Source organism: Esox lucius, chromosome 21 (assembly GCF_011004845.1).
Source record: "Esox lucius isolate fEsoLuc1 chromosome 21, fEsoLuc1.pri, whole genome shotgun sequence".
Taxonomy (NCBI): domain Eukaryota; kingdom Metazoa; phylum Chordata; class Actinopteri; order Esociformes; family Esocidae; genus Esox; species Esox lucius.
The window spans coordinates 29,670,002-29,682,658 of NC_047589.1; the positions used below are offsets into that span (position 1 = coordinate 29,670,002).

Below are 12,657 nucleotides of genomic sequence, written 5' to 3' on the forward strand. Positions count from 1 at the left end.
TCCCACAAGAAGAATAGTGACTCGCTATTCATTTGCTGGCCCGTGGTGGTTGTGAGAAAGGAGCAGGAGGAAGACCGTTGCTTTCCTTTCGAACTGACGGGGACGGAATACGGTACCGAACAGGCTCGGCGGTAATACAAATTCCCCCACTCGGCAAAAAGTTCATTTTCGGAAGCCTTTAAAATGGGTATCCGCAAAAAGACCAACAAGAACCCGCCTGTGCTGAGCCACGAGTTTATTATCCAGAACCATGCAGATATTGTTTCCTGTGTTGCTATGGTGTTCTTGCTCGGGCTGATGTTTGAGGTAGGTCGAGTCATCATGTTGGAGGGGTTTCGTCTAAAATAAGAGCATAGTAAGCATCCATCTAGGCCAAATGTTACATTGTGTCAGATGGAGTGCGATGTGAGACCGTCATGTCAGGCTGTTAAATATGGACATGGCTTCTGAAGGCTGCTCTTCTACCCACTTCCTTGACTGACAAACCCAAAGTTTCAATGTTTTTTTAGTGTCTCTGCTGTAATGTTCAAGTGAAAAGCAGTTGCTTTATTCTGTCTATGAGTCAAAAGGGCGTCTGTACGAGCATAGTTACGGATTTGAAACTCTCCACCCATCTCCACCTGATTGCCTTATTGTTCCAGGCTAGTCTAGCCATTTGTACATTTGAATAATTTGGTCTACGTCGCATTGCACACAACACAAATATTTGTGGCGGTAATGTGACAACTGGAACGCAATACAGATCCCTGGATTGTATTCGCTAAAACGTGACAATGTTTCTATTTCGCTGGGAACAATAACGTGGAGGACAGTCCAGCATGGATACTTTTTTATGCGCAGATCGAGTGTTACGTGGCAATCACTGGGCGATTGTACGCGCTGTCATCGTTTGTAGGTAACCAAAAACGAAAGTTTTATAATTCAAGTCCAAAGAATCGCCTATTCGCTTTCCCTAGACCCGATGTGTTTTTAAAAGCACTTTCTTTTTATTTTAATTTTTTTATCTACAAATATTCTTTTTTCGCCTGATGTTTAGCCTATAACGTTAAGCATCCTTTACAAAAATTCAGCGCCAGCATTGACTAGACGAGATGCATTGTGGGGCTTTTGGTTCTTGAGTCTTGATTTGCTGTAGTCACATAGTGGATCCACATTACAAAATTCTGTGTATTACGAAACTGGGTTCTGCGGTTTTACAGTTATTAATCAGTTTTGTCATATTTGTAAACTTGCATATATCAGAGTTCATGGAGTCACAATATTGTCCTAAATTCCCAGAGTTTAATCCTGTCTTGCATGCAGTGTTGCATTGAATGTTTGGCACACTGTGTTTCTCAAGAGATTCATGTTTTTCTGTCAAATGAACAGGATACAAAATGTATGTGCCAAAATTCTCACATTTTGGCACTGGTAATTCCACTGTGTTTTCTGGGTTGTTGAAGCAGTCCGTTCTAGAGGCAGCCCACATCGCAGTAGACAGCCCACAGGAAGGCCAGGAGGCAAATAAGAAATTAACTTGTGGTTTGTTCCAGTGGATGTCTCGTAAGCAAGCTCCCGGGATGTGTCCCAAATGCCAGTCTTTTCCCAGTTTAGTTCACTACTCTAGAACAGTCCTGCGCTTCACGTTTTTTGTTTCTTTTAGCTAATACTCTCAGCTGTCCCCGTACAGGTCACCTCAAAGGTTGCAGTTCTGTTCATCACCGTCCAATACAACGTTACCATCTCTGCAAATGGTGAGTGGCCCCATCTCTACCTGTGTCCGTTTATATTAACCAAATTGTAACGCTTAAAGTTACTTGGATCTCATCTACAGTTTTATCTTCCCCTTTGCTTCCTTACATTTTTGTATCTTACTTTTTCAAATTTTTCCACTCTGTTATTCTTTCTCTCTGTAATTATTTTGTGTTGTCCAGACATTGTTGAAATGTAACTATGACTGATAGTCTTCTCCTGTGCGTTATAGAATATAACTCGACTCATATGGTGTTCCAGAAAACTATTTTCAGAGCTTTTTTTTTTTTTACTTTCTTGCCCTATTGCTCTATATTTAGTCTCTGATTTCTAAAGTTGTCCTGTGGCAGGATCGTCTTGGAACTGTTGAAACTTGCGTGTAGTACAGGCCACTGCGTCAGGGTCCAGTCTGCCTTCCAGAAATGCATGTAGTTCCTTGTGCCGTTCAGTACTTTTTGTATTATTTGGGACCCGTAGAGCTCCAGTCATAAGTTAAACACCACAGGGCAAAGTGTGCAGTTTGTGCGCAAATAGTGTGTCTCATCTCAAGGCGAATGAACATCTCTACAAGTTCTCCTGTTTCAGTGTTACCAGATGAGCTCCAATTTAATTTCTTCCAGAAGTTCTAATCCTCTCTCTTAATTCTTGTCGTCCAGAGCCACATACGAATGGGGGACTGTTGGAATGTGTTTCATGCTGTCAGATTTAGTTTGAAGAGCTGATATTCTTATCAGTCAGGGTGCGTCTGAAATGGCACCCTATTCCCTACAGACTGCACTATTGTTGGCAGATCCCCGTGGGCCCTTTTTCATAAGTAGTGCACTTCAGTACTACATGGGACACGGTGTCATTTGTGACCTACAACCAGATAACGGTGCTCACAAGGCCTCTGTAACTCATTAACGGCCTGATATTTGTTGAAGCTAAATGACTACGACCCTTCCGTATTTAAGTGGCTTACTCAGCCTTAGTAGATGCTCTTCCACCTATATGCAGGGTAGGAAATGAAAACCCGGCTCCCCGCCAAATGCGTGTTATAATGTTTTTGCTTTGGCACATAGATTTGCCAAAACTGCCCGCCGCCGTGCCGCGGAGACATTAGCCAAAAAGACGGATATACCTCCCAAAACGTGTTAATTCTAAAAACACAAATCAACTCCAGTCAGTCAGTCCAGATTCTCCCTGACACTCTGATTGGACATTCAACCATGTATATCATGAGCGCTTCACTTAGTTGGTTGGTAAGAGCTCTGGCTCAAAATCTATTTGCATTGCAAAACAAATTGTGCGGAGATAAACATTTAGCTTTCCAGCTAGCGTGATAGCAGAAATGTGTCGGCATATTGCTGGGATGAAAAGGCTGGCAGCAGTAAAGGTAACATCAGACAAAGAACTCAAAGCCAAGAAGAAACGTTTATTTGACACAGGAAAGTTGCGGAATTGGTTAGTGTATGACGAACAAACTGAGAAAATGTACTGTTGGCACTGTCGGCAGCATTCATCGAACAAACGGCAGACAAATTAATTTATTACAGGAACTTACTTTGTTAGTTAGTTATGTAGCATATATATTTAAAAGAAATGTCTGATGAATGCTGATGACAGTGCATATATATATAGTCATCCACCAGCCACAATGGCTGGTGAACCAAAAGGTTAATTTCATACCTGCTCGTATAGCGTGACGTAAGCTTAAAATTCCCTTCACAAAGACATTACGAAGGCTTTATAAAGCATTTATATGAATGCTGGGTGGTGTCGATGATTGTTTTATATCGGTTCCCCTGTTGTTTACATTTTAATCTGGGTCCCCTTCCTCTCGCCCATGAATATTCAAAATACTTCCAAAATGTATTTGACTGGGACTCATAGTGTCCCGAAGACACTGCAGTGAGCCAGTGGATTTTTCCAAGCATCTATTAGGGCCTTAGGAATGATTTAGGAAGGGCTAACGATCGCTACTGTTTCCCAATCAGAGGGCCAGCCGGACGAGAGCGTGGTTAATCACTTCCATCACGGCCTGAAGGACCTGGCGACTATCTTCTTCTACATGTTGGTAGCCATCATCGTTCACGCCATCATCCAGGAGTATATACTGGACGTAAGATACCCGCTGTTCTGGGTTTTTACTTTCTACACTATGGACTCACACGTCATCAGTGCCTTGTTATATCTAAATGTCTTCATTCCAAACACCAGGTTGCCCCTTTGTGACTGACTTTGACCAGGGCCCATTAAAGGGAATGGCCTGTAGTTGGAGGGGTGGCCTGTAGTTGGCATCAGCTGTCTGTTTGTATAATGACCTCTGATGCCTGTTTCTGTGTGTTGTTTTTTCTGACATTGCAGAAGATTAATCGGAAGATGCATTTCTCCAAGACCAAACACAGCAAGTTTAACGAGTCCGGCCAGCTCTCCGCTTTCTACCTGTTCTCCTTCGGCTGGGGAACCAGCATCCTTATGTCGGTATGCACTTCATTTACTTCTGACTGTCTATGTCTGTCTGTCTGTGAGTTCAGTATAATCAACAACTCATTTGTTTTAATTATCTTCTAGGAGAACTTCCTGTCCAACCCAGTGAGTCTTTGGGAAGGGTATCCCCACACCTTGATGCCGTAAGTCTCATCAGCCAGTGGCGCCTCACGTAGCACATCTACCATTCGTTTTTTAAAATGCTGATGTCAAAAATGGACCCTGATAACACTGGTCCAAGTTATCAAGTATAGTAAAAAGCCAATATACCCTGACAGAGGGCTGTTATCATGGCCGATATACCCTGACTATGGGGTGTTCTCATGGCCGATATACCCTGACTGAGGGCCGTTCTCATGGCCGTTATACCCTGACTGAGGGCCGTTCTCATGGCCGTTATACCCTGACTGAGGGCCGTTCTCATGGCCGATATACCCTGACTGAGGGCCGTTCTCATGGCCGATATACCCTGACTGAGGGCCGTTCTCATGGCCGATATACCCTGACTGAGGGCCGTTCTCATGGCCGATATACCCTGACTGAGGGCCGTTCTCATGGCCGATATACCCTGACTGAGGGCCGTTCTCATGGCCGATATACCCTGACTGAGGGCCGTTCTCATGGCCGATATACCCTGACTGAGGGCCGTTCTCATGGCCGATATACCCTGACTGAGGGCCGTTCTCATGGCCGATATACCCTGACTGAGGGCCGTTCTCATGGCCGATATACCCTGACTGAGGGCCGTTCTCATGGCCGATATACCCTGACTGAAGGTTCGTTCTCATGGCCGATATACCCTGACTGAGGGTTCGTTCTCATGGCCGATATACCCTGATTGAGGGCCGTTCTCATTGCCATGTTCTCTATGGACCAAAAAGCATAGTGCCTGGGTACAGGCCTGAGCTGTGGCATATTGGCCATACACAGCTCCCCGAGGTGCCTTATTCCTATTTTATACCAGTTAATGACACAATTATAACTGTAGAATATACCACCTGGTTTATAATTACCAGTCATTTCTAGCTTGAGTGCACATGTTGCAGCTTACTGAAGAAGGGAAGAAAATCTTGCCTGACACACATCAAAAAGATTTCCTCCTCCAGAAATAAGCCCAATAACATATTATCATCTTGCAGGTGTGCTATTTAGAAACAACAAAAACACGTTGGCCTGCAGGGTAATTTACAGTGGCTTAAAGTAAATAGGCTTGAACATGTAATAGGGTCTCTGACCTGCATGTCACGTGACCTAATCATTATCTAGATTACATGCCGTAAATATTAACACGTTCCTAGTGACTCGAAATGAATACCTTTAAAATGTGGGTGTCAGATTTTTATCAAAAAAATAAAACATGACCATAACCCGAGGTGATTACCCTGGCTGTGGTTTGGGCCTGGCCAACCTCATTCACAGCTGCTAAGTAACTCTGTCCAGACCCGATTGCTTATGCCAGCTTTTAGATGTTTGGTAGGATGGAACTGTGAAAACGGCGCAGTATTCTCATTCCAGTCGTGGGTTTGTGTTAGGGTGTGAGTGGGTTCTTTTCAAACACGTGAGTCATATCGTACAGAACAATCTCTCCAAATAGATGATGGTGTAGGTGTACTCTAATTTGATCAGTTCTTAATTATTCATTAGGGATTTTATTGGAAATGATGGCTGCTTTTATGTGGAAAGTTCAAACGGTGGTATGGAGACGTCTTTCCTCTCTTGGGCGGATGCATGTCGCTCCATGCGAGTGTCCACTAAGCCACCGACGGTATCCAGACATTCCTATTCACAACCCGTCCTCCTCCCGTCCTGCAGTTCATGACATCAATAGAGAACGCAAAACAAAAATGGGGGACTGACTGGGTCCTTAAGAAGCGGCTGCAACTATCCGCATTGGAACGTCTTCAAAGAAATGGTTATAACAGTATTGAAAAGAGTCCTGCGGCTATTTTTAAATGTCCCCAAGCAAGTATAACCCAAAACGGAGACCGCTGTGCTGAATGACCCAAATGCGAGTGTTTAACTGACAGCGTTGATGTTTATCGTCTTGCTTGTAGGTTCCAGATGAAGTTTTATTTTATCTGTCAAGTGGGCTACTGGCTCCACGCCCTCCCCGAACTGTACTTCCAGAAGACCAAGAAGGTGAGTACTTCCGGTTGTGTCATTGTCCTGACCATACGTTATCCTGACCATACATTTCCTGTCTGTGTTGTGTAGGAGGACATTCCTCGCCAGCTCATGTATATTGGTCTCTACCTGGTCCACATTGCAGGGGCCTACATGCTCAAGTAAGTACTACACCACATTGACTGGAGAAGTGAATAATAATTTGAATGAACTCAAATGCCCAGCGGAAACACTGCTTCCTCTTTATCTTCACCCCCACCCCCACATCTGTGTGTTTGGGCGAAACGGGGGGGCTGACTCTTATAGTTTGTTTCCCTGTCGCTTTGTAATCAATTATACGACAATCGTAAAAAAAATATTATAATGTTCTGTCCTTGAGCAAGGCAGTTCGCTCCCCATACTGTGTCCCCCAGTACTACAGTTCAGAGAGGCCGGGTTACATGTGGAGGCCAAGTCTCGGTTGTGTGTAACCTGAAAAATATCCCTGTAGCCTTTCCCCTGAGTTAGTGGTTGAACTGGCTCTTTTCGCCTTAAAAAAAAAGAAAAAAAGAAAGCCTTTCTCTCGGTCTCCAAGAAGCATGACAGGCTAATAAGTGATGATTACTGTGGTACCAAAGGGCTATATTGACGGCTGTTTGGTGTCTTTCAGTCTGAACCGCCTGGCTCTGGTTCTGCTGGTGTTGCACTACTTTGTGGAGCTGCTCTTCCATGTGTCTCGTCTGATCTACTTTAGCAACGAGAAGAGGCAGACCGGGTGAGTTGACGAAAATGTTTTGGTTTGAGTTTCGGCAATAAGAGGGGGAAAAAGTTTTCCTTAACCTTAATAACCTGGCCTTACCCCTTAATGACTTAACTTAACCTTTAAAATGAACTTTAAGCCTAAATGTAACCCCAATCACTTGGCATGATTTTCCTTGTTTTACATTTGTAGTGAGGACCTTCAAAAACACTCTTAAACACACACACACACACACAAACAAACCCATGGACAAGGGGACCAACTGGGTGTGAGTAATTTCCACTTGAAAGTCTTTACAAAGCCACCTTGGACAGTACAGTGAGGGTGGAACTAGCTAGCTACTCTCAAGGTCCTGAGTAATGATGTGTCGATATCAAATGGAAAAGGAATTAAAATTCAAACATAGGAATTGAATGTCATGGTCATATGTGTCTGTGCGTCTGTCTGTAGGTTCACAATCTGGGCAGTGCTGTTTGTCCTTGGGCGTCTTCTCACTCTGTCCCTGTCTGTTTTGACTGTGGGCTTCGGCTTGGCCAATGCTGATCACCAGGGACTGGACATAGCCAATGGAAACTTCAACGTGCTCTTTGTTCGGTAAGAGAGAGTGTATTTTATTTAACTGTTATACGAGCAGGAAGTTGCTTGAAAACCAATTCTCAATACTTCACTGACAACCCCTGTGTCTGTCTGTAGTGGGGGGGTAGCTTGCCTGGATTGAGACAAATCTAAAGAAAATGAACAGCTTGTAAATGGCGGTCATTTTCAGTACTTTCAGACCATAAAAAGAAAAGGGTCTAGAAAGGAGAAGGGCCATTTCAGCTGAAGCGTATTGATTGACACATCAGTCGTCCGGCATTTCGGTGAACCACTTCACCTGGTGACCTCCTCTCCTCCACAGGTTCACCGTGCTGGCCACCATCTGTGTCACTCAGGCCTTCATGATGTGGAAGTTCATCAACTTCCAGCTTAGGCGGTGGAGAGAGCAGGCCCAAGCCTTGATCACCAAGCCCAAGAAGCCCCAAGCTCCCAAGAGCAAGTCAAAGAAAGACAAATGTGAGTCCCACTGCTACCAGACAATGCCAGCTGATTTGACACGTTGTTATAAATCTCTGCAATTTGGTTTTATTTTTTATTTTGATCAAATCTCTTAGCAATTGTTCTGCCACAAGAACAGAGTAAAATGATGCTGTTCCAAGTCATTTTACTTGTGTGTAATTTTCTTTTCCTTAGCTATTCACTTCATGGAGACTTACCTTTTTCTCTGTTGCTTGCAGCCAATGGGGTGAATGGAGTGAGTTCCGCCGGCGCTGATTCGCCAAGAGTAAAGAAAGAGAAGTCCTCATAATGCCCGAACCCCCCCCCCCCCCCCAAAAAAAACCTCCCTCTTCATTCCACTGTTCTGTCTGCTCACTACTCCCCATACCCTAAACCGACCTTTTGACCCTCTGCCAGGGCTATCCCGCTCTGTTTCTTTAACCCTTGCTGTCCTGTTGGTTTTTGTTCCAAACTTAATCCAGCATCAAACATTTAACTGCTTGTGACCTAAGTACAGTGTTCAGGTACAACTGGGTTTGGAGCAAAAACCTACAGAGTGTAGCACTCCAGGAATTAAGTCTGCCTAACCTGCAGTTCTACACATTTGTCCTTGTACCTTCTTATGATACTAGGGGTTAAATCCCGACTAAGCTTCTTTCGCCGTCACCAGCCGAGGACAGGGGTTCTAGTGGAGGATTTGGGATTGGGCCTTAATCTACAACTCTTTTTAAGGACTACAACTCTTTTCAGCAAGACTACAAGATCCACAATGGATTTTAGCTTTATTTGCTTGTTGCCAATCTCCAGTTCTGACGATTCACAGAATCAAGACGCTGCTGTGCCATTTACTACAGAAAATAAACAAAACAAATCTGAAAATACAATAAAAAAAGAACTTATTTAAAGAAAAATTTAAGTGCCTATTGATACAGATTGTTTTGAACAGGGTGTACAGATTTAAGAAGAAAAAAAAGTTTCAGTAATAACTTTATTTTCAAACATTTCATGCCATTTTCACAGAATTGTATTTATCTGCTTGTATGCTGTTACATTTTCTATTTCTTAAAAAGGGCTTATTGATGTTATTGCCGTCTGTGTTGGAATCACGTGCAGAAACCACTGCACTTGCCTACCAACGTTTTGTTCAGACAGAGAAGGTTTGGTGAAATCTAGCGGCCGAAGGGCAGTTTTCCCATCAGCACTGACATTGAACGCATCTGCTGTTAACGTAGTCAAATTGGCGGGACTTTCAATTATCCTGATTATCCGTTAAACCGGGGTGGGATTTCAAATTCATTGGCCGACCCGGGGGATCGGTTTGGGGTGACGTCAGACCGGGTCAATCGGAGGGTTGAAGTAGGATCGTTTGATTACATTAAAATGTCAGATGACACCAGCGGGGACGTCCACGCCGTCACAGATTCTATCATGGGAAATCTATATAACATCCTCGAAGCCCTTTCATCTACTTTGTCGGAATTAGAAACGTATGGATAAAATGTTTAGTCTGCATCTAGAGATAATGGAAATAGTTTTGTGACTCAACGCTATCTAGCATTAACACAATGACCGGTAAGTCTCCCGGAACAGCTAACTGCGCTAACCCTAGTTGGCAACTTACTGTTAACTGAGCGCGGAGACAAATAATATCCATAAGCTGGTCAGACTGAGATGTAGATGAAGGGCCTTCGTGTTTGTTTGTTTTTTTACCCCCCAAAAAACACGAAACCATCCCTTTAACTTTATGGAGAAAAAAAAATGTAATAGATTTTATTGGTGTTCCACTATGTTGCTCTCACCTATTGGCTTCTCTGGTCAGTGAAAGAGAAGAAAAGGGAACTGGGGTAAGAATTTTTCTGTGCTTTTCAAGCCTTAGCTTTGTCTCTGTAAAAAGTTGTGCTACTTTTGACTGGGACCAGTTAGAGCGTTGGTCAAAAGAAGTGTGCTATTATGGGTGATGGTGTGTTTGGGACTGACCCTATAGCTATTAAAATGTGTTCTGAACAGGACCCTGGTTGTACTGGGATGATGCGTCCAAAATGGCATCCCATTCACTTCGTAGTGCACTGCATTTTTCCAGGGGCCCTGGTTCAAAATAGTGCACTGCGTAGGGAATAGGGTGCCATTTGACGTGGCTCACTGCATTGAGCAAGGTTGACGGCGGAAGCCTGCCAGTGTACGATGTCACGATGAACTGGCGCCAGACTACACTGTGGTTACTAACCCTCCCAGGCTGCCTTCAGTGAAGTTTAATATTACACCCCTAATGCGCTTTATTAGGGGACAAAAGTAGAATGTGGAGTTGGTGCCTACATTTGCGCCGCAACCCAGTTTGAGTGGTTAATGGTGATCAGCACTTTATGCCCCCCTGTTCTCTTTTAAAGTGTAAACTATTAATTAAATTGGGGTGGGGGGTGGGGGGGGGTTGCCATTTAGTCTCCTTTAAATGTCACTGTGAGATTATAACCTGCTATTATAAGACACAGTGGATTATGGGTAAGGACATAGTCCATTGTGGTTGTGTTCTGTTTTTATGCCTCGCCCCCTTTAACTGAATGTGCCAAATCAGATCTCAGCATGACACATGGAATAAACACTGCTAGCTCTTCTCTTTCCTTTTGAATGCTCACTTGCTGCCATTAAAACTAATTTACACAGGAAATGTGTCGAGAATTATTGAAACGGGATCACATTTGAATTGATGTGATGTGGCTGTGAAGTTTTATGTATTAACATGAAAAGTGATTGTCTGACATTAGTTGAATGCCCTGAATATACATGGATGAAGGCATCTGCTAAAAAGTAATATTAATTCATAATAATTATATAGCTTATTTTACTGTTCCCTAAACTGTCTAAAATATGTCACTGAATTAACTTCAACCAGAGGTTAAAGTGCACCAGTTTAAACTAGGTTAAACTAAATCCATGTAGTTACCACCGTTGACCACACAGTGGTGCTATGCTTTAAACAACTTGCAATTTGGTAAACATGATAATACAGTAATTGGCCAATCAATGTGTTTACAAACTCCTGAAATACCCTGTAGAGTTTTATAATTATTCCCGGACGATCTTCTTTGGTTGTTTAAAACTACATTTAATCTTTGAGTCCGGTTTACCCAACAACATAATATTGACGTTAAATATGGAGGAAAATATGTCGTAATCATTTCAATGAGCAGTTAAAACCTTTTAGAAACCCGAATTCACTACAATTGTTGAACTAGATCAGAATGACTTGTAGGAGTAGAGGTAACCTACTTAGCCACACCAGCCCACGAGGAACAACGTTTATCCACAGACAAATGTCCCTTTACGCATTTATTCATTTCAGTACCAACTCCCTTGCAGACCGAATTTACTTTGCTAAAAGAAAACGTGTTTGCGTCTCCGCCGCTGGCTGGGCACATGCATGCGATGACACCAGTTGCATAAGGTCATGGTCCAACACACATGGTTCGCTTTAACTGGACAGATTTCCTCGTCTGCTTTCATCTGTCTTTATGAAAGCTGCATTTCTTCTGCCAAATGCATAAAAGCTTAAACCATGTATGTCGGAGGTTACATACCAAATGCCCTTCTGTAGCCTACATAGTGCACTCATCTTGACCAGAGCGTAGTCAAAATTAGTGGACAATACGTGCGGACTAGGGTGCCATTCGGGACATCATGGTCTGGAGGGACACTCGTTCCTGCCACCCGTTTGACCGTGTGCTTGCGTCGGTGACAGATGAAAAGCATTTCCTTGTTAAGTGTGAAAGCTGCATGTGTCTCCACAACAACAACATGCGTGTTTTTGTACACACAATATGAGTGACATACAGTTGGTTCCAAGTAGCACGATATATCCTGGATAGTACGCACTACTATTGACCGGGGCTATCCCAGCTTTGTAGGGAACAGTGTGTAATTTGGAATGGACAAGTCCGGTGTTTATTGAAACCAGTGTTGTTATTCTCGCGCTATCAGAAGAAAGGCGGAGGAGGGATGTACTGTCGCCATTCCAAGGTCTATACAGATGTCATAGAGACTTCGTTCTTGTATATATTTTTTACATTCATTGTGACTGTTTATGTGTGTATGCATTCACGTGTGCGCGCGCTTGTGTGTAAATCCTTAATTCATTGTGATAAGATTCATTCATGCACTTCTGCTCACGTGGTCCTCTTAATGTTATGACTACTGTTGTTGGTTGTGTTAGTAACAACGTTTCAGTCATGTTTGTGGCTATGCCGTGTGTACACTGAGATGGAGACCGCGTCATCCAGTCCTGGCTTACTGGCACAAGGCCTGAAACAAGCTCTAGAATAGTCGCCCAGTTCTTTCTGCTTTGCTCATCACATTACTTAGTTTGCCGTCCAACTGGCCCTGTATACCCTTAAGAGCAAAACATCAACGGGAAAATAGATATGTTCACCAATAACAAAATGTAATAGACTTGATAACGGTTATCAGAGTAAGTACTTTAAATAGGTTAGAGCTCAGCGTTGTGTGTTGGCCCACATACACATTAGGCCCATGTGACATATCCTCTGTGATACAGTAGCTAAACCGCG

The 12,657-nt window shown here is 43.3% G+C and overlaps 1 protein-coding gene across 1 annotated transcript; it reads left to right on the forward strand.

The window, feature by feature from the left end:
- tram1 (translocation associated membrane protein 1) lies at positions 1-10,521 on the forward strand. Its single transcript, XM_010885984.5, has 11 exons — positions 1-306; positions 1,670-1,733; positions 3,708-3,832; positions 4,078-4,194; positions 4,285-4,343; positions 6,255-6,339; positions 6,415-6,485; positions 6,974-7,078; positions 7,514-7,657; positions 7,962-8,116; positions 8,338-10,521. The coding sequence occupies exons 1-11, from the start codon at positions 184-186 to the stop codon at positions 8,406-8,408; spliced, it is 1,119 nt and encodes a 372-aa protein (XP_010884286.2). The 5' UTR covers positions 1-183; the 3' UTR covers positions 8,409-10,521.
- The last annotated feature ends 2,136 nt before the right edge of the window (positions 10,522-12,657 follow it).

Excerpts from the sequence above, each read along its gene's own strand:
- tram1 (XM_010885984.5), top strand. The coding sequence starts at position 184 with ATGGGTATCCGCAAAAAGACCAACAAGAACCCGCCTGTGCTGAGCCAC. Across the intron at positions 307-1,669 it reads TGCTCGGGCTGATGTTTGAG|GTCACCTCAAAGGTTGCAGT; the intron begins GTAGGTCGAGTC and ends GTCCCCGTACAG. Across the intron at positions 6,486-6,973 it reads GCAGGGGCCTACATGCTCAA|TCTGAACCGCCTGGCTCTGG; the intron begins GTAAGTACTACA and ends GGTGTCTTTCAG.